We start from the raw sequence: 21,990 nt of genomic DNA, 5'->3' as shown, positions 1-21,990 counted from the left end.
TGCATATAATACCATCTTTGAAAAAGTTTTTTTTTTCTTACTGTCTTATTCACACACACACACACACACACACACACACACACACAAGAATCTCCTTTTTCCAGTTGATGCTTATTGATATTGCTAGATCGCTTTCTGAAACAGATAGATTCTAGAAGAGGTTATACTTAACTGCACTGTGAGAAAAAGAAGACAGGAAAATATATATTTACCTGTACTTTCATGGTTTAAGATATGTGTTTTAGCGGTGTTTTAGTTACATTGTGTGTTTAGTTTCAATTTTTAGTGACACTATTGAAATATTGTAACAAATTTTTAGATGTGTGGACTATAGAGATCCTTACGAATTAACAGTAAGATGTCTGTTTTTTTCCTACATAATCTTTGTATTTACCCGTTTAGTATTAACTGCTTAAAATTAAATGATGTAAATCAAAATGGTGTGGGTGTTTTGCAGTTCTTGAGCTATTTCATACTCTTTTATCATATTATATATTCTACTGTATACTTTAAAAAGCACATCTATATCTTCCGTTTCAGTATGCTATCATTTTATTAAGAAAAATATTTCTAACTAATTCTAAAGACACATTCTTTTAAAAAAAATCATCCTAGTATGTTAACATATGCTCAATTTGAAACTTCTTTAAAATGTTTTTGAAATAAATTGATTCTATTCTTGTTCTTTCTTCCCCAGTGGTCATATGCTTTAGAAAAGCCCAACACTGGCAGCATATTTAATATCACATGGTCAATTGATGGCACCCAGATCGCTGGAGCCTGTGGAAATGGACATGTTGTTTTTGCACATGTGGTGGAGCAACGTTGGGAGTGGAAAGATTTTCAAGTAACATTAACTAAAAGAAGGACCATGCAGGTATGATTATGTTTCAGGTTGATTAAATCTTCTTCTTTTCACATTAGTTTACAATACAGAAAATGGAATTATCTTCATTAATATTTAAATCAGGATTATAAAGATTCAGTCATGCTAGAAATATTTTAACTATACCATTAGTGACTTTTTCATGACATAAAATAAGAACCTTTCACTGACGTAGAATATGAGCCCACAGGTACTGAAATTATGGTGTTGAGGCAGGGATGAAATTGAGGCCCCCTAAATCCGAGTTTCTCTGCCAAGTTTATGGTTAACCTCTCTATCCAAAACATTATTCCCTTTCTTGTCCCTCACCTGTTCCCCTCAAGGTTCAGGAGTATCAAAGAAAATAGGGGATTGAAACTGAGTAGGACCCTGTGGGGCCCTCCCTGGTACAAAAGCCCATATCTTTGAGTTGTTCTACAGAAACTAAGACCCCAACCCAGCTGGAGGATGGTGACTACATGCTTGACCACAAGCATGTAGACCCCAGACTGGTTGGAACCAGAAGGTTGAGATTCCAGAAACATCACCCTGTTACCTCACCACCAACCAATCAGAAGAAAATCACATACCCTGCAGCTCTCACCCCAAATCTTACCTTTAATAACTCTTCCCCCATAACTGTCGGGGAGTTTGGGCCTTTTGAGCATGAGCTGCCCTTTCTCCTTGCTTAGCCCTTGCAATAAACCTTTCTGTGCTCCAAACTTCAATGTCTTGGTTTGTTTGGCCTCACTGTGCCTCCGGCACATGAACTTGGGTTTGACAACAGGGATAGTGAACCTTGAAGCATTGAGGGAATATGTGCATTCAGTTGAGGAAGAAGGAAGGAAGCTGTAACAAATTAGATTTAACTGCTGGAGCTGACCTCAAGGCAGACATAATAACCTGCTGATCACTGTCAGGGTTACATTATTTTATTTATTTATAATTGTATGAGCTTATTTAACCTGATTAAAAAATATTTTTTCCCCTTTTAAGAATTACCTAAGACAAGATAAAATGGGGAAGTTAGTTGATGAAAGTTAGGAGGAGTGGCCAAAGACAATGTGTTGATGGCAAACTCTTTCCCAAAGGAAAGGGAACTCTATCTTCTTCCTTTCTTTCTCCTGTCCATAGCAGTGCCTCTATCTTCAGTATTCCGAATTCAGATGATTATAATTACTATAAAAATTTGAGGGACTTTCCTGGCAGTCCAGTGGCTAAGACTTCGCCTTCCATTGAGGGGGGTGAGGGTTCCATCCCTGGTTGCGGGCAGGGAGCTAAGATCCCACATACCTTAGCCAAAAAGCCAAAACATAAAACAGAAGCAGTATTGTAACAAATTCAATAAAGATGCTAAAAATGATCCACATCAAAAAAAAAAAATTTGGAAGCATGTATCTTGTGATTTCTTGGATGTGTCTGTTCAGATATTCTTTAGACTAAGTATCCAGATTTTCACAGACAATCTGGATAATGGTCACCAGATTGATAATAATTAGGTACCTTATACATTTTATTTGTTCTACTTTTTTTTTAAAAATTTTTGGCGGCACCTTGTAGCATGTAGGATCTTATTTCCCCGACCAGGGATTGAACCTGGGCCCCCTGCAGTGTGCAGAGTCTTAGCCACTGGTCCGCCAGGGAAGTCCCTCTACTTTCTTATTTAAAAATTTTTAAGCTTATTATGGATAATTTAAACCACACAAAAATAGAATAGTATAATGAATCTCTATGTACTCATCTCCCAGCCCTAACAGCCGTCAACCCATGATCAAGCCTGCCCCATCCATGTCCGTATCTACTTCCCCCCTCCCCCAATTATTTTGAAGCAAATTCAGGTATCATTTCAGCTATGAAGTTTTCAATATATACAGCTAAAAGATAAGGACGCTTTTTAATGTACCCACAATACCATTATCATACATTAAAAATGATAATAATTCCTTAATGTTATCAAATATCCAAGAAGTGTTCAAATTTTCGATTGTTTCCACCGTGTCACATTTTTTAAAGTTTGTTTGTTTGAATCAGAATCCAGAATGGTTTACATGTTGCAATTGGTTGACATATCTTTTAAGTCTCTTTTAGTCTGTAGATTACAGACTAATAGAGATGGAAGCATCTCTATTTTTCCCCCTGAAGTTTATTTGTTTATTTGTTGAAACCAGATTGTTTGTCCAGCCCCACAGTGTGGACATTGCTAATTGTATCCCCATGGTGTGGTTTGACGTTCTTCTCTGTCTTTTGTATTTCTTGTAAATGAGTGTTTGGATCTAGGTGATGGTGTAAATATATATTTTTGTTAGTCAACCTGGGAACCAAAACATTATTTATAGTATTGTGTCTATGACAAAGAATGCATTGTGAGTTCTAATCAACTGATTTGGGGACACACTTTTACTCATGTAGTGCTTGGTGGCTAGCTAATATAGTATATTGTCTTAATTTCAGAAATGCCCCAAGATGAGAATATATTTTAAAAGAGAAGTTTTTCTTTCATAATAAAAAGGAATCATCCTAGAATTAGAGGATTTTTACATAAGATAAGATGAACAGTGGAGGTTTTTAAATAGCTTATCTAATCCAAATTGTCTTTATACTTAAAGTATTGTTTGCAAATAATCTTTCAAAATTTTAGGACTAGAATAGTATTTTTATTTTTGTAAAGGGGTCTTACTCTCTCAGTGATTATAGGACATTTGTATTGCATTTTTGCTAAGCTGGGTCTATTCATTGTTTTTTCTTAGAACAATTTCATTTATTTATTCAATGCCCTACTTGCCAGGCATTGAGCTAGGCAATGGGAAGTACAGCTGTGAATAAGACAGGTTTGGTTCCTGTTCTCATGGGACCTCCTAGATTAATATGTTGAAAGTCTTTTGTTTTTTCATAAATTCATCTCAAATTAATTGAATGAAGGTAAAGAATAAAGAAACAAAAGAAATTTATTGGTCCATGTGAAGTCAAGAGATGGGACTGATGAGGCTGTACTGGATCCAGAGGCTTAAATAAGGTCAACAGGAGTTCCATCATATCTCTTCCTCAACGGTCCTTTTTTCTGTATTGGCTTTATTTTCACAAATGCTGTCTCTCTTTTGTGGCCTTGGTAGCTCCAGGCTTACATTCTACCAACTTCAAGTCCAACAGAAAGAGTGCTTTCCCCTCCAGCCCCTTAGTAATTACAGCAGAAGTCTCAGCATTGGATCTCATGTGCCGAGTCTGGGTCAAGTATGTTTCGTTGGGAGGTGGAGGGAATGATGAGTCAACCCCATCTAAACCACTTAGTCACTTAGAATAATAGGTGGAGTTTCCCAAAGGAAAACCAAAGCATATTTACCAAAAAAGATAGCATTTGATTCTGGGCAGGCAGAAACCAACAGATATCCAATATAGTCTATCTTTTTTGGCTGCTTAGCAACCATAACTGTATTAGTTATCGATGGCTGCATAATAAATCACCTGAAAACTTAGTGACTTAAAACAGCAACATTTATTCTCTCAGTTTCTGTGGGTCAAGAATCCAGGCATGGCTTAGCTGGGGTTTCTGGCTCATAGTTTCTCACAAGGCTGCAATCAAGGTGTTGGCCAGGGCTTAGTGGCACCTGAAGGCTCAACTGGGGAGGATTTGCTTCCAAGCTCACTGATAAGGTTGTTGGCAAGATTCCATTTATCAACGTCTGTTGAATTGAGGGCAGTTGACTGGAGGCCACCCTCAGTTCCTTGCATGTAGCCTCTTCACAGGGCAGCTCACAACTTGGCAGCTTTGTCAGAGCAGTTACGAAGGGCACAGAGAGTGTGAGCAAGACATAAGTCACAGTTTTTTATAACCTGAACTCAGAAGTGTCATCTCATCACTTTAGCCTTTTTCTGTTCACTGGAAGCAAGCTACAAGGTCCAGTCTATACACAGTGGAGAGACTTACATAAGGATGTGAATACGAGGACATAGAAATCACTAATCCCCTTACAATCTACTCACCACGCATACTTTCCCTTATTCACATGTGTATAATTCAGAAATGCACTAGTTAACTTTGCAGCTATTCTATATGCAACTGAAAACAAACCCATCCCCTCTCTAAAAGATGATAACCTAGACTAATCCAGTCATTCCAGCTCCAACTCTCTGGTCTGGAAAACTATAAATAAATGCGAATTTTAATTATTCTCCTCTCCCCCATATTCCCAGTTTATAATGACGAAGGGAAAACAGGGCGGCTGCAATGAAAACAATTTGGAAAATGAGAGAAGGGAAAACAGCGCACTGTGATTACCAGGTTCCTAGCAAAAACCCAGCTGGCCAGGAATATATATCTTGAGAACTCTTTTTCTTAGCAATAAAGTTAGTTGCTTGGTTAATTTGGCAACTCTAGATTGCCTTTCTGGGAAGATTTCCCACTTGGGAGGATTTCCTTACTGGGGTCCGTACATTTTAGCAGCCCACTTAACGTTGTTGTGAGGTGGAGGCACAGATTGCTACGGGGACAACAATCACAACTTTTTGTTTGCCTGGTTTAGAGTTTTACAGTTTTCTCAGAAGCTTGGTAGACTTGGTTGATTTGTGTTTTGTTAACTCAGAAACCAGAGATCATGTTGAGTCCTAATTATTAAATCTAGACCTTGACCTGGCAGTTGCTACCTGGCAATAGGCTTCATTGCCCTACCTGTCTCTCTGGACCTCAGCTTTTATATTATACAGTAACCTAGAGTGAGACGGTTTCTTAAGTTGTCCCTTGTCTCCAGGCTGAATCCCAGTGGATGATTCTTTCCAAAAGGAATAGTTGATGTCTTTGCTGGGAGGAAGTGCCTAGGAGGGAGAGGGTACAGGCGGAGGAGATGAGGCATTCCTCAGGTCTCAAGTTTACCGTTTTCTCTTTCCTGCCTCTCTCACTTTAGCATGGGGCACAGCTTTGGCTTTTAATCGTTGCCATAATTCAAGATTATTTGATTCTTAGTCACTCTATCTCCTGTAAAGGTAAGAGTTAAAGAGAGAGTGATTTTGATGATGAAATGGGATAATGTATGTAAAACAAAGATAAATGGTAACTATTGCTATGGCTATATCTATGTTTAGGATTAAGTGAGTATTTGGAAATGTGGAAACAGAATTTTTGGACTTATGTCAGTCTGAGAAGTCTAAATATTGTGGTCAGATAGAAGTGTTAGGTGATACAAGTATGAACAGGTTAGTCCTGAAGCTGCCCTGAATTGAACAGAGTAAATGGGTGCATTTTAAAATTCAGCACAGGACATCTCTGCTGTTGGATTCACCATAGCTTTGAAATTATAACAGCAGTTATCAGTGTGTCTTTTGTTTATTATCATGGCCAGGAAGTTTTATTCCTGTTCTAGTGTTCCAGATTCACAAAAAATAGAATTCCCCCATGTGAAGCTTTAGGCCAATATGAATTTTAAGAAGTCTGCCTATAATTTGAGTAATGACAGAGGATTATACATCGGATTTTTTAGATATTGAATTTTCCTAAACCTGTGTTAACAGCCAGTTTATTTCACTGGGTATGATGTTGCTATAAAGAAACGACCATATAACTTCCTTTGGAAAATTCTATTTCATTCCATTTGCTTTAAAATGCTTCTGGGAGAGGATGGCATTTTGGACTTTTTAAAAAGTCTCTGGGAGCTCAGACTTCTGGTGAAAATGGTATCATAAGTTCATACTTGGAAGGACGAGACATACATTTGGCTCTAAAGAGATCAATAATTTATGAAATATATTTTAAAAAGAGACTTATCTGGACTCAAAAATAGGATAAACATCTCTGTGGACCAGAAATGGAACAAAAATGCAGAGTGTGGAGGGAAGTCTCCAACCTGCTTGGCTCCTGGTCCAGAAGCAGGGAGGCAAAGGCAATGCAGAGAGGGGCTCCTATAGGCTGATGGACCTGAAAGGACTCGAAGTGAGACAAGTGGCCTGATCCAGTCTCTGTCTGAAATCAGAGCATGGGGTCTGTGGTATAGCTCTCTTCTCCCTTCCCTGAAAGAAAAACCTAGAACAGCCTAGGATTTAAAGAGAGACTCACAGGGTCACCACCTACAGTCATGGTTTGCTCAGTTCTAGGGGGCCCATCACTTAGACCTAGAGTTGTGCTGTGCACAACCTGCAGCATGTACCTGTGGGCTTGCAGACAGAGCTCAGCCTTATCACTGAAAGTACACTTGACATTTTTATTCTAAGTAAAAAACCTGCTGACTCCTGAGAACAGTGTTTCTCCTACAGCCTTCTTTAGTAGAGGTGTTTTTCTTCTTTATGTCAAGTATTACTGGGTCTGGGGGTCGGGTAGTTGTCTCCTTACCCCTCATTGCTGATTCCAGACCACAATAACTTCTTCCCTAAAGAACTCCAGCTCCTTTGAAGCACCTGCCATCGGACTACTCCCCTTTTGCAGTCATTTCCCCCACTCTTCGAAGAGTGAAGCAAACATATCAGTGTCTTTTTCTTTACCACCAGTCCTGGCAACACTCTTTTTTATTAAGACTTAAAAAAAAAGTCTAAAAGATAGGAACTATTTTTTTTGTTTGTTTGTTTTTTGTTTTTTTTGTTTTTTTTCGGTACGCGGGCCTCTCGCTGTTGTGGCCTCTCCCGTTGCGGAGCACAGGCTCACGGGCCCAGCCGCTCCGTGGCATGCGGGGTCTTCCCGGACCGGGGCACGCCCAGCCGCTCCGTGGCATGCGGGATCTTCCCGGACCGGGGCACGAACCCGCGTCCCCTGCATCGGCAGGCGGGCTCTCAACCACTGCGCCACCAGGGAAGCCCGGTAGGAACTATTTTTATTTTAACATAATCATAGTGATATTTCACATTTCTCCAGTTGTCTCCTAAGTCTGTCTACAGTAACAGGTCCTATTTCTCCAATTATTTTCTCTCTCTCTCTCTCTATATATATATATATTTTAACGTCTTTATTGGAGTATAATTGCTTTACAATGGTGTCTTAGTTTCTCCTGTATAACAAAGTGAATCAGCTATACGTATACACATATCCCCTCCCTCTTGCGTCTCCCTCCCACCCTCCCTATCCCACCCCTCTAGGTGGTCACAAAGCACCAAGCTGATCTCCCTGCGCTATGTGGCTGCTTCCCACTAGCTATCTGTTTTACGTTTGGTAGTGTATATAAGTCCACGCCACTCTCTCACTTCGTCCCAGCTTACCCTTCCCCCTCCCCCTCCTCAAGTCCATTCTCTACATCTGTGTCTTTATTCCTGTCCGGACCCTGGCTTCTTCAGAACCATTTTTTTTTTCATTTTTATTTTTTGTTTGTTTTTTAACATCTTTATTGGAGTATAACTGTTTTACAATGGTGTGTTAGTTTCTGCTTTACAACAAAGTGAATCAGTTATACATATACATATGTTCCCATATCTCTTCCCTCTTGCATCTCCCTCCCTCCCACCATCCCTACCATTTTTTTTTTTTTAGATTCCATATATATGTGTTAGCATATGGTATTTGTTTTTCTCTTTCTGACTTACTTCACTCTGTATGACAGACTCTAGGTCCATCCACCTCACTACAAATAACTCAATTTCATTTCTTTTTATGGCTGAGTAATATTCCATTGTATATATGTGCCACATCTTCTTTATCCATTCATCTGTCGATGGACTCTTAGGTTGCTTCCATGTCCTGGAGATTGTAAATAGAGCTGCAATGAACATTGTGGTACATGTCAATATATATTTTTATAGTTGGTTGGTTTGTATCAGGAACAAAGTCCCATATTGCATTTAATTTGTCTCTTCAATCTTTTAAAATCTGGAACAATTCCTCCTCCTTATTTATTTATTTATTTGTTTATTTACAAAACCAGGTCATTTGTTCTGTTGAATTTCCCACATTTTCCTGTTTGCATCCCTGTGGTATGATTACATTTAACATGTACATCTAGCCCCTGTATTTCCTGTAGACTGGTTATTAGATATAGAGCCTTGATAAATATAAAGAATACTTTGTGGGTGATGCTGTACGCTTCCTGTTGCGAGACACATGTCTGCTTATCTCTCTTTTAATAATGATGAGATTTATCAGTGTGTTCAGGTGTTATAAGTCTGATTCATATGTCATATAGTTTCCCATTAGGCTTTTAATTTAATATTTTTAGCAGCCATGGATGGTACTTGTTTAGAACCATGTTTCATCAAGAGTTGCATCTTGTAATTCTGTCATTCCTTCTGCATTTATTAGCTAGAATTCTTCTGTAAAAGACTTTGCCTAGGGCTTCCCTGGTGGCGCAGTGGTTAGGAATCCACCTGCCAATGCAGGGGGCACAGGTTCGAGCCCTGGTCCGGGAGGATCCCACGTGCCGCAGAGCATCTAGGTCCGTGAGCCACTGCTGCTGAAGCCTGCGCGCCTAGAGCCGTGCTCTGCAACGGGAGAGGCCACCGCAATGAGAAGCCCACGCACCACGAGGAGGAGTGGCTCCCGCTCGCTGCAACTAGAGAAAAGCCCGTGCACAGCAACGAAGACCCAACACAGCCAAAAATAATAAATAAATAAAATAAATAATTAAAAAAAAAAAACTTTGCCTGATCAACTATTTGTTACTCTGAAGTGAGACAAATTCTGAATTTTTTTCCTTTATTTACCAGTTTTCAAATAGCGAATTGATTTCCTGGTATGCCCAATGAGTTTCTTTGTTGTTATTGTTGTTGATGTTATTATAATAAACTTGCAGATTTTAACATTTTTGATATATTTCAATCCATTGCAGTCATTATTCTTTCTAATGCTCGAATGGTACCATCTTTGGCCATTTGACTCCTGTATTCTTTTGAGATGATTTCAACAGCTTGCTTGCATTTCTGACAAGATGTTCCAGGTGTCTTATATTGATACATTTCCTGTCCCAGACTTGAAATCCACCATTTTTCCAAGAAGGCCTTGTTCCTTTTGGAGGGGAATGTTATTTAGAGACCATGATCCAGGTTCTAGGTGTGCTCATTGCTACTGGTTTGGTCATTAGTTCTAGATAAAATGTATTTGTTTTTGATAGATAAAAATATATCATGAGTGTATACTGAGGTTTCAAGTTCAGAATTCAAGATTATGGAATTTTACTCTTGATTTTTTTATTTGCAGTTCTTTTCTTTTACAAGAAAATTTTTGTTCTTAAAGACATTAATATATCCTAGAATATATCCTAAAATACAGTTTAAAATAGTCTCAATATTATTCTAATAATATATTACTGAATACTGTTTTACATTTTTTGTTTTTTTTAACATAAACAAATCCATATATCTTCATATCCTTCCCTTTATAAGATAAAAGGTATAATACTATATACACTGTTTTGCATCTTGCATTTTTTTGTTTTACAATATATCGTGGAGGTTGCTCCATAGATCTTACTCAGTCCTTTTTATAGCTGTATATTATTCTATTTTGTGAATGTAGTTTATTCAACCTATCCCCTGTTGATAGATATTTGGGCTGTTTCCAGTCTTTTGCTGTTACCAATAGTGCTGTATGTAGTAATAGCCTGTGTATATGTCATTTCATAGTTTTGCTTGTTTATTTTGGTATAGAATTCTAGAAGTAAGATTGCTGGGTCCAGGATATATGTGTATATAATTCTGCTATCTCTTGTCATGGCGATAATAGTTTGGTGGGGATAGGAGTTGGGGAACAGTTAATAAAAATATAATATGCCTTGTAGGTATATTTGAAGAAGTACTTAGGAGAATTTTGACTTTATCTTCCTCTTTTTCCTTCCATACCCTTTTATTCTTCATTAATACTATAATTGTCATGTTAATTTAAAAAGATGATAACATTTTGAGGGGAATTTAAAGAAACACTAACTTCTAAGTACAATTTATCTCTTTTTCTCTAATTTTCACCTCTTACTATAATGTATTACCCATTCTGGTAATACATAAAAACTTCAAAAAACTTTAAAAAATAAAAACTTTATCAGTTAACAAACTTTTATAATAATTTTGACTGTCATAGGCAAGTCGCCATTTGTTAGTTGGTGCTTAGCTTTTTTATATATTATCTCTGTGTTTTTATGCATGGAAATACTTTCCACCCCTCTGCGCACCTTGGCTTCTTCACTATGTAGTTGGTTTCTTTACTAACACCTCCTACTCCACTTTTGATTTTTAAAGTTATTATATCTCTTTTCTTAGAAATTAAATTTTAAAGTAAAATCTAACCCTAAAAACCCTAAAAATTTAAAAATATATTTCATAAATTATTGATCTCTTAGTGTTTGGGGCAGAAATCATATAGTCTCTTTCCAGCTCCTATGTGCCATACTCCTTTGACTATATATCTCACTGTTATAGCAGTTTTCACCTTGTTGCTCCACTGCCACATCATACATATTGGCTTTCATGTTAGAAATCTCTATACATAGATCTTTTTCTACTTATTTCTAAGTTTTCTGTGTCTGTAGTTTTGTTGGTTGATTTTATACCCAAATCTTATGCCTGGTTCCTATTGAATTCTTCTTTCTATGATTAGATAATCAAGAGTGCATTGAAATTTTTGTGTTTGCTAACTTATCTAATTAAAATTTGATGTATTTTAATGTTGTTTGTTGGTGTTTCATTTTCCCTTGTTTAGGTTCGTAACGTTCTTAATGATGCAGTGGATTTACTGGAATTCCGTGATAGAGTCATTAAAGCCTCTTTGAACTATGCACACTTAGTTGTTTCAACGTCTCTTCAGTGTTATGTGTTCTCGTAAGCATCTTGCATTTCTTTAAAATCCAGAGGAGGAGGAATTTGTGAGGAGGAATTTGTCTGTGAGGAGGAATTTATTTCAAGCTTTCATATCAACATGGTTTGGTTTAAACTTAACTTTTGCAAAACCTTGCCTATCTTGAACTTACTACCAACCAAGAAGTGATAAAAAGTAAGCTATGAGTAAGGAAAGTAGATCTAATAAAGTTTGTGCATCAGCGTTAATAATCACTTTTATAATACAAAATACCTTCTCTGAGATAATGTTTACTCTTACTTTACTCAGAGCTCTAAGGACTTCAGTGTAATTTGATTTCAAAGCCCAGAGAAGGTTAGGAGCATCTGATAAATGATGGGAGAAGGAACCACCTAACCAGTGGCAGCGGGGACAGCTAGCAGCCTGACAGCAGGCTGAAAGATGTTTAGTAAGGACACAAGGAGGTGTTCAGGCTTAATATCATAGTCCAGGGTAATCATAAATGTTCATATTGATAATCCAGAGTTGTCCAGAAATGATGAAAGAGAATATGTTCAGTATACTTTGTATTAAAAAGCAGGAAATGACTCAATACATCCAAGAAACTTGCACCTAAAACTTTAGAAACTTACTTGGTATTTTTATGTAACTCAGTGTGTGCTGATAAATATTGAACTGGCTTTCTGGAAACCAACCAACCAACCAAACAACCTGATTTGCAGTGTTAGCTCATTTCTATTATATAAATACTTCTACCATGGCCGATTTCAAGCTACCAATATGATGTCACAGAATTAAGAAGAGATGCACGGTGGCAAACCATTATATAGAATTGCCACCATATAGATAACAATAGGTGTAAATAATCTCAAGTGCATAGATAATAGTAAAATGTAATAAAATAATATGGAAGTGATCAGTTTGAGTATTATCTTTGTTTTGAATATAATTTGCTTAATTATGTTTATATATTTTAACTTTAAATAATGGCTTTAACAGTTGGCCTGCAAAATTTCTGAAAATTTAACAATCGGTACAGACTAGCTCTAGTTTGCCACCAGTTGATTTCTCAACTATCCAGAAAACTCAAGGAACCACTATGACACTTCCAAGAGTTGTGAATAAAGATTTTTTTTTTACATTTTATGCTTATATTTATAACATTATGTGGTTATAGTTTAATCATTGAATAGAAAATTGAGGGTAGAGTATGTATGTGTCTTATTCACCACTGTATACCCAGTACATGTAGTAAGTACTTAAATAAATAAATAAATAAATATTTCGGGATGAATAAATGAATTGAAAAACATAAAGTGTACTGTTGTCTTGGTAAAGCTCAGTAATACACAACACAAAGGTATCCTAAAATTTAATTAACAGTATCAGTTGCTACAAGTATATATTACAAATTGTCACTCACTTATGTGTAAATCTGCTACTAATCAGAATCTGCAACTTAGAATAACAGCCAAGCCTGGAGTAATGAAATGAGAGAAGCAAAGGATAAAGAGGATAAAGAAATAAGCAGCTCGATTTTACATGAAAATTTTTTTCTTATGTGAAAGAGAAGGGAGGCTTTGGGTAAAATCAAGAAAGCTACCAAGTTAAACCATTGAGGTATAGGGAAGGGACTATAGAATATGAGGAAATCTCACAATCACTTAGTGCACATGGGTTTTGAATAATTTTCATGGGGTTGAGGAAAACAGAGAAGATTTCAGTTTAGGGTTTGGTTGAAGAAAGGTAGGGCTCTTAACTGCCCTAAATGAGGGATTTATTCTACGAATTTTAATGGCAAGGACGTAATGTTTGAATCTGTAGGATTGGTATCATTATGTGTTACTTGTATTAGAGAGGTTGCTTTTTAAAATATTTACCAAAAGTTTAGAAGCTGTTATTTAATTATTTTGTCACTCTACCTTTCTCATACCAGTTAGTATGTGTCAAAATATTAAATTGCTTTTTTTCTTTTCTGATTTAACATTACCTCCCCTCTCTTGTTGTCAAGACATTTATGAAGGTACAAAATACTTATTAAAGTGAAATACCAGGGAGCAGTAGTGGGAATGAAGTAATGCTGAGACCCATCATACTGAAATATAGTTCATTAAATTAAAAATACCTAGTATTTTAGATAATAACAACTATTATTTACTAGCACTATTATACTATCTTTTATGTTCATGATCTAATTTACTCTGTGTGTTGAATATTATTATTATTATTCCCATTTTACAAAATGAAGAAACTAAAGGACGCAGAGGTAATTAAGTAACTTACCCTAGGTGAAATTACTTAACTTCTTTACTAAAGGAAGAGCTGGGATTTGAATCCAAGTTCCTAATAACTGTTGCCCCTTTTTTAGTAATAAAAATATCATTTTAAAAACAAACATGCAAGCCATATACTGGTTTATATGAAAAGAAGTTCCAGACAAAGAAAATCATATATGAGCATTCTATGTTAAATTTTCATTTGATTTTTCAAATAGCTGTATAGAAAATTCTCTTGTTCTGATTTAGGGAGTTTATATTTCCATGTCATATATATATATCTCAGTTGTCATAAATCTCAGATATTTTGTAAGGGGACATTAAAAAAACCTCATACTCACTATTCGTATCAGCTCTCTTGACAAAGGATGAAGGTTAATTCTGATGACTGCATAAATGAGCATGCTGTGATATTTTTTCTAAAGTACAAAAGTACATAGCTTTATCATACCTGTGAACCTCAGACTTACTAATTATTAGTAGTGATTTACTCACTGTTTGGCTTTATGCATGCATTTACTTATTGAAATGGGTATCAGTCTCTGCATTAGCCAAGATTAATTTCCCCCAATTTACTGCAACCTTCCCCTTCCCCCCATCTCCTGGATCAATATGAGATTTAATCTGATTTAAACAATTGGTTCTATGAAAGTAATTGAGAGAAATTCAGAATATATAGGAGTAATAAAACATTTAAACTATGAAACACCTTTGATTATTTGGGGATGGGTTTTTCAGTTTGTAAATGTTCTCTCCACCCATCCTTATCTTTGAATCATATTACGTCAAAAATCATAGGAGTTATTTTTTCATTCATTCATCTGTTTATTCAATAAGCATAGTCATAGCTTACATTAATACAGTATTTTACAGTTTACAGAATGTTTCACAGAAATCTTCATTCAGCTCAACATTTACATTGGGAGACCTGTAGGAAAAATTGTTCACATCACGTTATGGTTATTATAGTTTTTGTTTGTTCAGTATCTGCTATGCAGTAGGCAGTTAGCTAGATGCTTTAGGTAAGTCATCATTATCTCCATTTTAAAAATAAGAAAACTGTTCTTTAGGTCAAGCTTAGTAAGATCGTATGGCCGACAGGTGGTGAAACCAGATTTCTAATCCTGATTTGTCTAGCCAAAACCCCATCCTCTTTTCACTATACTATGCTGCTACTATTTTTCAAAAGAGAAATATTAGATGACATGCCCAATCACAGAGCTAATAAATGACAGAACTTGAACTTATGGTTCCTCAATTCCCATATTGTGGCTCCTAGAATAAACATTTATTGAGTACTTACTATGTGCTAGGTGCTAAGGACACAGAGTCCGCTTTCTAGTCAGGGATACAGACATGTTAAGTGAATAATTTCAGAACAATGCACCAAGTGCTGTAATAGAAATATATACAGAGTTACTGTGAAACTGAAGATACTTCATTTTAAATGAGTACCCATCTACTTATTAAAAAGTATTTGGTATTTCAAGTGTTAATAAATATCCATTTTATTTGTCTTTCAGTACGAAGAACTGGAATACACCACTTATATTTGATCTCAAAGAAGGAACTGTTAGTTTAATTCTGCAGGCAGAAAGGTAATTTGTTTATCATGTTTCACTATTGAATTTGGGGTTAAAATATTTTAAACTGCAGTAAAGCACTCTTTAAAGCATGCCATTTACAGAATGGTACATTTGTCACTTGGAATCAATGTTTCTACTATTTATTTTAAAAGAAATAAAGTCAGAGAATAAGCTCTTAGATCAGTGGTTCTGAAACTTTTTGGTCTCAGAATTTCTTTACATTCTTAAAAAGTTATTGAGGGCTATATGTGGGTTATATATATGGACATTTACTATACTAGAAATTAAAATTGAGAGATTTAAAAGGTCTTTATTTATAAATGATGAGAATAAACTTATTACAAGTAAACATCAGAGTAATGATGAGAGAATGAGTGAAACAGGCCAATTACTATAACATGGTTTTGACCCCATTGTTCCTGTATTTTCTATTCTCTTCTGTTTTTGTTTTTAAATACTGGTTGAAACTCATTAATTTTATGAGCTACTACTAGGCTGTGATCTGTAGTTTGAAAAACAATATTCTCTACCAAGACTTTGTGTATACAAGACTAAGAAACTCTGGGTCAATTAACTGGAGTAAAGTAGGAGTAGCTATTACTCAGGAACCCACACTTTTCAATGAAAGTTATCAGTCTGTCAAGTACAGTGATACCCTACTGAATCAGAGATTAGAGTTAGATAACTACAACTCAATAAAACCAGGAATAAAGTATGAAAATATAATCAGCAATTACCTAAGATAGCTACCCATGAAATCTTTTCACTAAAACAATTTACTTTACTCCTCATCCCTTTATTCACCACCTAGGCAGCTCTTAGTGTTATTATCAGGTTTTCTAGCCCATAGTCTTTCTTTGTCAAATAAATTTATTTATTTATTTATTTATTTATTTATTTATTTATGGCTGTGTTGGGTCTTCTTTGCTGCGCGTGGGCTTTCTCTAGTTGCGGTGAGCTGGGGCTACTGTTTGTTGCGGTTCGCAGGCTTCTCATTGTGGTGGCTTCTCTTGTTGTGGAGCACGGGCTCTAGGTGCGCAGGCTTCTGTAGTTGTGTCACGTGGGCTTAGTTGTTCCGCGGCATGTGGGATCTTCCCGGACCAGGGCTTGAACCCGTGTCCCCTGCATAGGCAGGCGATTCTTAACCACTGTGCCACCAGGGAAGTCCCCCACAGTCTTTTATAAATAGCAAACCAGAAGAGGAATACTGGTAGGTTGTTAGAGGCTGGCACAATGACAGGAAGAAAAGTGACCGCCTGGCAAGGGAGCATGAGAAAACTAAAAGCAGAGAACCGTGTAGCTGAATAGCATAATTATTCTGATGCACCATCCGATTCTCGTGAGTATCAAAGCTATCAGTTACATAATTACTGAAGAGTATGATCATCATATTGATGACCTTGAGTCATCAAAAAAATAATTGTGTCAAATTTTCTATCAGCTGTTTAATGAAGTTGAACCAGTGATTTATTTATTTATTTATTTCTTAAATTCTTTTTACTTGAAACAGTTCCAAATAAATTTATTTCTTTATATATTATATATAAATGCATGTTGAATATGCTCTTAATTAGTAAAGGCATATGTTAATGGCATAAATGATTAAGTAATTAAAGAATATTTTATTTACTGCCCATTGCTGGTCTTATCTGCACGTTTAGAAATGTTTGCCCCTTAAAACAGTGTTTAGTCACAAGGAAGTTAAAGCTTTAGTATCTTGTTTAGAAGAGAAAATGCTTTTAGTACTGAGACAAAGAAAGAATATATACTAATATAATGTGTCACTTGTCAACATTAGCAAATACTGTTTTCATACACTAATGTGTAAGGGCCAAACCCTTCAATTAAATAAACTACACACCAATACTCAAGTATTAGTTTAAATCAAGTGTACATATTTGGGATTCATTATATACTAACTTTTTGTTTGTTTTGATGTTTATTTTCTATTTGTTTCCATAGCAAAAAAGAACAATTAGCAATTCTTGAATCAATAAATAGTTCTGGGGAATCCCCTGGAGGTCCAGTGGTTAGGACTTGGTGCTTTCACCACCGAGGGCCCTGTTCAATCCCTGGTTGGGGAACTAAGATCCCACAAGCCACCTGGCATGGCCAAAAAAAAAAAAAAAAAAAAAAAAAAGTTCTGAATCAAGGATATTAAAGTCTTGAACATAAGATTTTAAAAAGTAATAATGTGTTCAGCATTGAGGAAACAGGCTCTCCAATATAGCAGTAGTATGAGTGTAAATCAATACAACCTTTCAAGGGGCAGTTTAACAATATATGTTAAATTTTTAAAAGTATATGCCCTTTGATAGAATTATTGCATTTTGAGAAGTTATATTATACTAAGGAAATAAGTAATGTAAACATACAGAGATGTGTATATACTTTAGACATTCTTTAAAACAGTGAATAATTTGAAATAAAATAAATGTCCATCAGGAATGAGTTAATTAAGTAAAGTTAAGGTGTGTCCATACTTTGCCATAAGTTATCTCTATGGAAATAGGAAGATTGCAGGAGATCTTTTGCTTTCTCTGTATTGTTTGAATTATTTTTTGCAATGTTCATAAATTTTGAAAGAAAAAAAATAGCAGCCATAAAATATTTACATTTTGACTTAATAAAAAATAAACTATACAGGACCCTATGCCTTGAATAGAGCGGTCAACACAGCAAATGAACCAAAGTCCCTGATACAAAAAATGTGTTTTTAGATATGAACACATTTACTGATGGTTACCATATTGTGTTTTTTGTGTGTGTGTGTGGTACGCGGGCCTCTCACTGCTGTGGCCTCTCCCTTTGCGGAGCACAGGCTCCGGACGCGCAGGCTCAGCGGCCATGGCTCACGGGCCCAGCCGCTCCGCGGCACGTGGGATCCTCCCGGACCGGGGCACGAACCCGTGTCCCCTGCATCGGCAGGCGGACTCTCAACCACTGCGCCACCGGGGAAGCCCCTACCATATTGTTTTAAAGTCAAAACATCTTATTTTAATAAATGCTGGCTCTGATGTTAATTTTTGAGTCATTTTCACTGTTTAAGACTTTAACCAGTATTTAATCTAATTTAGTACTGTAATTTAATTTTAATGACCCTTACCATAGTCTTTAACTGTGAAATATGTATTAATACTGTTTCATGAAACAAATAGCATCTGGCATTAAAAAAATCACTGAATTGTAAATTACACGATTTTTTTATTGCCATTGTATAGAGATGCTTCTTTAGGAAAGGAAATGAATTACAATTATAATATTAATGGGCCTTTTCATTTTTTCTTCTCCTACCTCCATCAAAAAACAAAAACCTAGAAAACAAACCAAACAACCAATGTTGACTTTTCAGGTTGTTTTTATATTTCATTCTTTATATATTTATGTTTTACTATTGTTTTAATTGTAAGATTTAGATTTTTCCAAAGCATAAACTATTTTCTAATATAAAAATGAAATTATAGTAAACTCCTATTTGAAAATATATTTTTATTCTTTATTTTTTAGACATTTTCTTCTTGTAGATGGTGGTGGTATCTATTTATATTCTTATGAAGGGCGCTTCCTTTCCTCTCCAAAATTTCCTGGAATGAGAACAGATATTCTAAATGCACAGACGGTCTCTCTGAGTAATGATACCATAGCAATAAAAGACAAAGCTGATGAAAAAGGTAAGTTCATTTTTATAATTTTCCATGAAATTTGTTAACACTGTAAAATTTTCATCAATTAACTTCCATTTTCTCATCTATTTTTATGTTAACTTTATATGAAAGAATTATGAGCTTCCTAATTTGTCCTAAGTATGAATCAATTAAAGAACTAAAGTTGTCATATTATTCCCAATTGATGGAACAAATAGATATTGTCACAGCATCAAATCTTAGTTGTAAGGAATAAATCTTATATATTCAGTGGCTATTGGTATAGAGTTTGAATTCAAGACTGTGTGTCCTAAAAATGTATGTTAATTTTTAAGTTTATTGATCTTTTAAACTGTTTCCTTTTTCTTTATTTAGTAACATAGTAAATATTGTGCTTCATTGTACTATTTATTTTGCTTATATATATTCATATTTTTATGTTTACATATTTTTAAACTAATGAAGTAGAGGAAAGTTATGAATAATTTTAAATTTTCATATAAAAATCTGGGCCACATTAGTGTTTATAAATAAATATGAATGTGTCAGGTGTTTTGGAATTCCATAGTAGAGTGAATCCATTTTTTTAAGGCAATGCTGTATCAGAACATATATCCAACAAATAGTATTGAGTGCTAACTGTATGCCAAGTACTCTTCTAGAAGTTGAGGATACAATAGTGCATATGGCACACAATCAAGCAAATATAGTCAGCCACTGATATGTGCTGTGAAGAAAATTAATGCAGGATGAGGGAATGGAGAATTCTAGAGGTGGGGGAGGGGAATGACCATAGGACAAGCAGGTGCAAATGGGAATTGTTGGCACATAAAAGGAACTGCCGGGGGCTTCTCTGGTGGGGCGGTGGTTAAGAATCCGCCTGCCAATGCAGGGGACACAGGTTCGAGCCCTGGTCCGGGAAGATCCCACATGCCGCGGAGCAACTAAGCCCGTGAGCCACAAATACTGAGCCTGCATGCCACAACTACTGAAGCCCACGCGCCTAGAGCCTGTGCTCCACAACAAGAGAAGCCACTGCAATGAGAAGCCTGCGCACCGCAATGAAGAGTAGCCCCCACTCGCTGCAACTAGAGAAAGGCCTGCATGCTGCCACGAAGACCCAATGCAGCCAAAAATAAATAAATAAATAAAATAAATTAAAAAAAAAAAAAAGGAATTGCCGGAGGGCCATGGGACTTAGGTCAACACGAGCAAAGCAGATAGTGGTAGGAGAAGACAGAGAGATAGATAAGTAGGAGCCAGATTATGTAAAGACTTGGCCATGGTACAGATGTTGGCATGAGAGAGTGGAGGCAAGCATATTACCCTAGGGTTTTTCCTGGATGAATGAGATGAAAGATGGGGAACGAGGAAGTTTAGAGGAGGTCCACAAACCCAGAGAGTTCTATTTTGGTCATGGTAAGTTTAAATGCTTCTTAGACATCCAAGCAGGGTTGGAGAGGAAACAACAGGATAAAGTCCAGGGCTCAGGAGAGAGTTAGGGACGAGATATAAATGTGAGAGTCATTGGTGTGTAGATGGTGCCACGATACTACATGAACTCACCTAGGAAGTGAGTATAGACAGAGAAGAGGACCAGTGACTGAGCACATGAATATTTAGAGATGGGTAAAAGGAGGAGGAGTCAATGAGGTAAGAGTGAGAGTAAGATATCCCTAAAGCCTAGTGGAAAGATAGTAAATAATTGTTATTCTCTGTTAATAAATATTGCTGAGCAAACATTGTTCATTACTGTGACATGTTACAAAAAAAAAGTCTGACCTGATTGTTAATTTTGTGAGGTCATGCCATGGAAGACCTAATTCAGGAGCTAGAAAACTGTCCCACTTTTTAATTTTCAGTACTTTCAGATAGCATCACCTCTCATACTGGTAGGAAATACAATTCTCCTAAATAGAACTTTTCTCTCTCTTTATGCCTTAGGCTTTCTCTGAGAGAGGACATTTGGTAATTGTTTTGTTTTTAAAGGACTTCCTTTCTGGCTAGATGAGAGGAAAGAGAATGAAATGAAATACAATAGTATCTAGATAGTAGACAGATTCAAGATGGCTGTGTAATTGTTAATAATAAGAATTTGGAAGTCAGATTTTTGTCTTCAGTAAACTTAAATTTGAAAATCCCAGTGATCACTCTGAACTTTCTATACTTTTCTTATTCAACACCACATATTTTATTTTTATTTACTTATTTATTTAAAAAAATATTTGTTTATCTATTTATTTATTTATTTGGGTTGCACCAGGTCTTAGCTGTGGCAGGCGGGCTCCTTAGTTGCAGCTCCAGGGCTCCTTAGTTGTGGGTCACCGGCTCCTTAGTTGTGGCATGCAAACTCTTAGTTGTGGCATGCATGTGGGATCTAGTTTCCTGACCAGGGATCGAACCCGGGCCCCCTGCATTGGGAGCTCGGAGTCTTATCCACTGGGCCACCAGGGAAGTCCCAACACCACATATTTTAGATAGAAACTATAATAATGTATGTATGTTTCCAACTGAATATACCTTATTCTGAATTTTTCTACAGTTAATTCACATCTGAAACATATTTCATTATTCTTTAATCCTTTCATAATTCATAGAATTTTAGAACCAGAAAGAATTATGAACATTTTCAGAAATATAGATTTATCTGCAAATAAATTATGGTTTACTTACATAAACTTTGATTGTTAAACAAAATAGTCATGTAATTCTATCCTGCCATAAACAGAAAATTTAAAAAACTAAAATAAAATTATTGTAGAACTGATACAAAATGAGAAGGGAAATATTTTCCTTACGTTTAAAGAAACTGGTATTTATTGAAGGCTAGGTAGAGGTATATGTTAACAATAGAAAGAACAATTGAAGTACCTGGAATCTTTTTTTTTTTTATTTATTTTTTATTTTTTATTTTTATTTTTATTTTTTTTTT

The 21,990-nt window shown here is 35.9% G+C and overlaps 1 protein-coding gene across 1 annotated transcript in view; it reads left to right on the top strand.

Annotated features, from left to right (window-relative positions):
- The window catches only part of IFT80 (intraflagellar transport 80), a 119,460-nt gene that overhangs the window by 68,509 nt on the left and 28,961 nt on the right, over nucleotides 1-21,990 (top strand). The window contains exons 9-12 of the mRNA XM_055082219.1: nucleotides 698-877; nucleotides 11,457-11,575; nucleotides 15,352-15,426; nucleotides 18,922-19,085. Of these exons, the coding sequence (XP_054938194.1) occupies nucleotides 698-877; nucleotides 11,457-11,575; nucleotides 15,352-15,426; nucleotides 18,922-19,085 (538 nt within the window). The remainder of the gene's footprint in view (nucleotides 1-697; nucleotides 878-11,456; nucleotides 11,576-15,351; nucleotides 15,427-18,921; nucleotides 19,086-21,990) is intronic.

This window comes from Physeter macrocephalus, chromosome 1, assembly GCF_002837175.3.
Source record: "Physeter macrocephalus isolate SW-GA chromosome 1, ASM283717v5, whole genome shotgun sequence".
Classification (NCBI taxonomy): Eukaryota; Metazoa; Chordata; class Mammalia; order Artiodactyla; family Physeteridae; genus Physeter; species Physeter macrocephalus.
This window is presented reverse-complemented; position numbering and strand designations above follow the sequence as displayed.